At 38.4% G+C, this 2,275-nt stretch overlaps 1 protein-coding gene across 1 annotated transcript; it reads right to left on the bottom strand.

Moving 5' to 3' along the window:
• Window positions 1-961: 961 nt before the first annotated feature.
• Window positions 962-1,570, bottom strand: LOC132165054 (uncharacterized). Its single transcript, XM_059575560.1, has one exon. The coding sequence runs from the start codon at window positions 1,568-1,570 to the stop codon at window positions 962-964; it is 609 nt and encodes a 202-aa protein (XP_059431543.1).
• Between the last annotated feature and the right edge of the window lie 705 nt (window positions 1,571-2,275).

Below are 2,275 nucleotides of genomic sequence, written 5' to 3' on the forward strand. Positions count from 1 at the left end.
TCGACAGTGCATCCGATGGAGACGCAGGTGTCGAGAATCTTCTTGACGGTGCCAAAGAGGTCCTTCTGACGGCCAAGGTTAGGCTCTAAGGCGCTGAGGGCAACTAATTGAGCCAGGAGTGGTTGAGAAGAATGGACACTGGCGCTGTGCCGGTAATGTGTGACGTGAAGGAAAGTAAGGTTACCAGAAAGAAAAAAAAAATGCACAAGACCATTGGATCAACTGGCGTAAGCCAATAGCTCTGATACCATGTAGAAATATATATAAAATCTAAAATATTAAAATATAAAAGAGAAGTAAAAGAGAGCGCGAAAGCGAAGAGAGACATATGGGCTACATCTTGTATATACACTGTTACCAAGCAATATTACATAAGTCTCTATTTACAGAGAGACATTGATTAGTGACCAAGAAACTCAAATTAAACCCTAAAATACATAAGTAAAAAAATAAACCCTACATTAGAAATTAAATAATGAAATATAAAATATTCTAACAAAGGAAATAATATAATCAAACATGCTGTAGGTCTGCTGATGGAAAGTAATATGCAATCCCATGAAACATGGAGGAGGAAATCATGGGATTGTTGCCTTGCCTGGATATGCTTGATCTGATTAGATTTTATCTTCTAACAGCAATATCCATATTGGGGGAGGCAAATTCTTGTGGGTAGGAATTGGTTTGTAGTGTAGTCTAGTGCTTCCGTCTTCTAAATTGAAGATACTCATGTCAATCGGCACATCTGGATTATATTCATATGTAGTAATGTAGTCATCAGTGTAATATATGGAGTTAGGGCCGTTAGGCTGACAATCCGAAAAGTTAGAAGTTGAAATAGCTATAGATTGGTTGTCTCCCACGAACAATGCATCATCTCCTATGCTCTTCACCTCCACGCGCTCCACCACTCTTCCACTTTCATCATCTAGCACTAGCTTGTGCACCTTAAAATAACCGGTCATACCTTGCCCCCAGCTACAAAAGATTCAAAGAACCTCCACAGTTGCAACAAATCCTTGTTAGATGTTTCCACCAAATATGTCTTGTAAGCATATTCTAAATCTCGGGGCGCAAGTACATTTTTTTGATTGATACTAACATCAAGGGATATAAGCTCACTTCGATGATCAATGGTGAGAACCTGGCCTTTATAATATAAAACATTAGAGAACAACTCTCCATGCACATGATCCTCATAAGTCCAAGATTCATCACCTAATTTCATGAAAACTAAGTTGCTATATTCACCAAATATTCCCACGACAAGGCAGTCCGAGTCCTCAGAGGGGTCCGGGGACAATGTAAGTTTTTGGATCGTACATTGCTTAGCATTCCTTCTATAGCCTCTATGTCTTTCAAGCTGCGGGAGATTGATTATTTTGTTTCTGAAGGGGTTGAAGAGGATAACGAAGGAACTCTTGGTTACAAAGCTCAACCAATCGAAGGAACAACCACAAAATCTTTTGTTGTAATGGATGGGGAGATTAACATCTGAGACTTTTAGGTTGGTGATGCTGTATAAACTCCCTACTTTCTTGTCATTGTCTTTGTTGGGAATGAGCAACATGGGAATTTGAGTGCCTTGTTGTCGCTCTTGCACTGCTGTCCCCCACGACAATGCCTTGTTGTCGGTTTTTACTCTCTCAAAGCCAAAATAATCAAAATAACATGGCTACACATGTAATAAAATAAAAAAAAAAAAAAAAAAAAAACACCCAAAATACAATCAACTAGCACGGAAGACAATTATACGCCGATGTCATTAATGGGGGCGTGATTGCCAAACTATATGAACCCATATGTTGAGCTACTCACATTCAAAGAATTTTCTTCATTTTTATTATTTTTTTCTTTTTTTTTAAATAGAGGTGTTACGTGGCATTCAAAATTACCATTGATTTCACTAATGATGATTTTGGATGCCATGTGCTCTGATTCCTTCCACTCTTCTCTTTTGTTCTTACTCTTGTTTAAGACTATACCACCTTATTAACACAAAAAAAAAAAAAAACACGAGACCATTTCATGTGCCGATTGTGGAATGCTACATGTTTATCGAATATTTACAAGTTATGCCAAGTGTGCAGTACAGTTCACAAGAAACTTACTAGTTGCCTTGGAAAATTCCTCTCCCAACATCTCACACCATGGAAAGTGATCGACTTTCCACAACCATGTCCACCAAATTTGGTTTTAAAGCCAAATTCCCCTCTCAATATCTCATGCCTTGAGAACGTGATTGGCTTCACACAACCATGCTAAATCACCACTC

This window comes from Corylus avellana, chromosome ca11 (genome assembly GCF_901000735.1).
Source record: "Corylus avellana chromosome ca11, CavTom2PMs-1.0".
In the NCBI taxonomy this organism is placed as follows: Eukaryota; Viridiplantae; Streptophyta; class Magnoliopsida; order Fagales; family Betulaceae; genus Corylus; species Corylus avellana.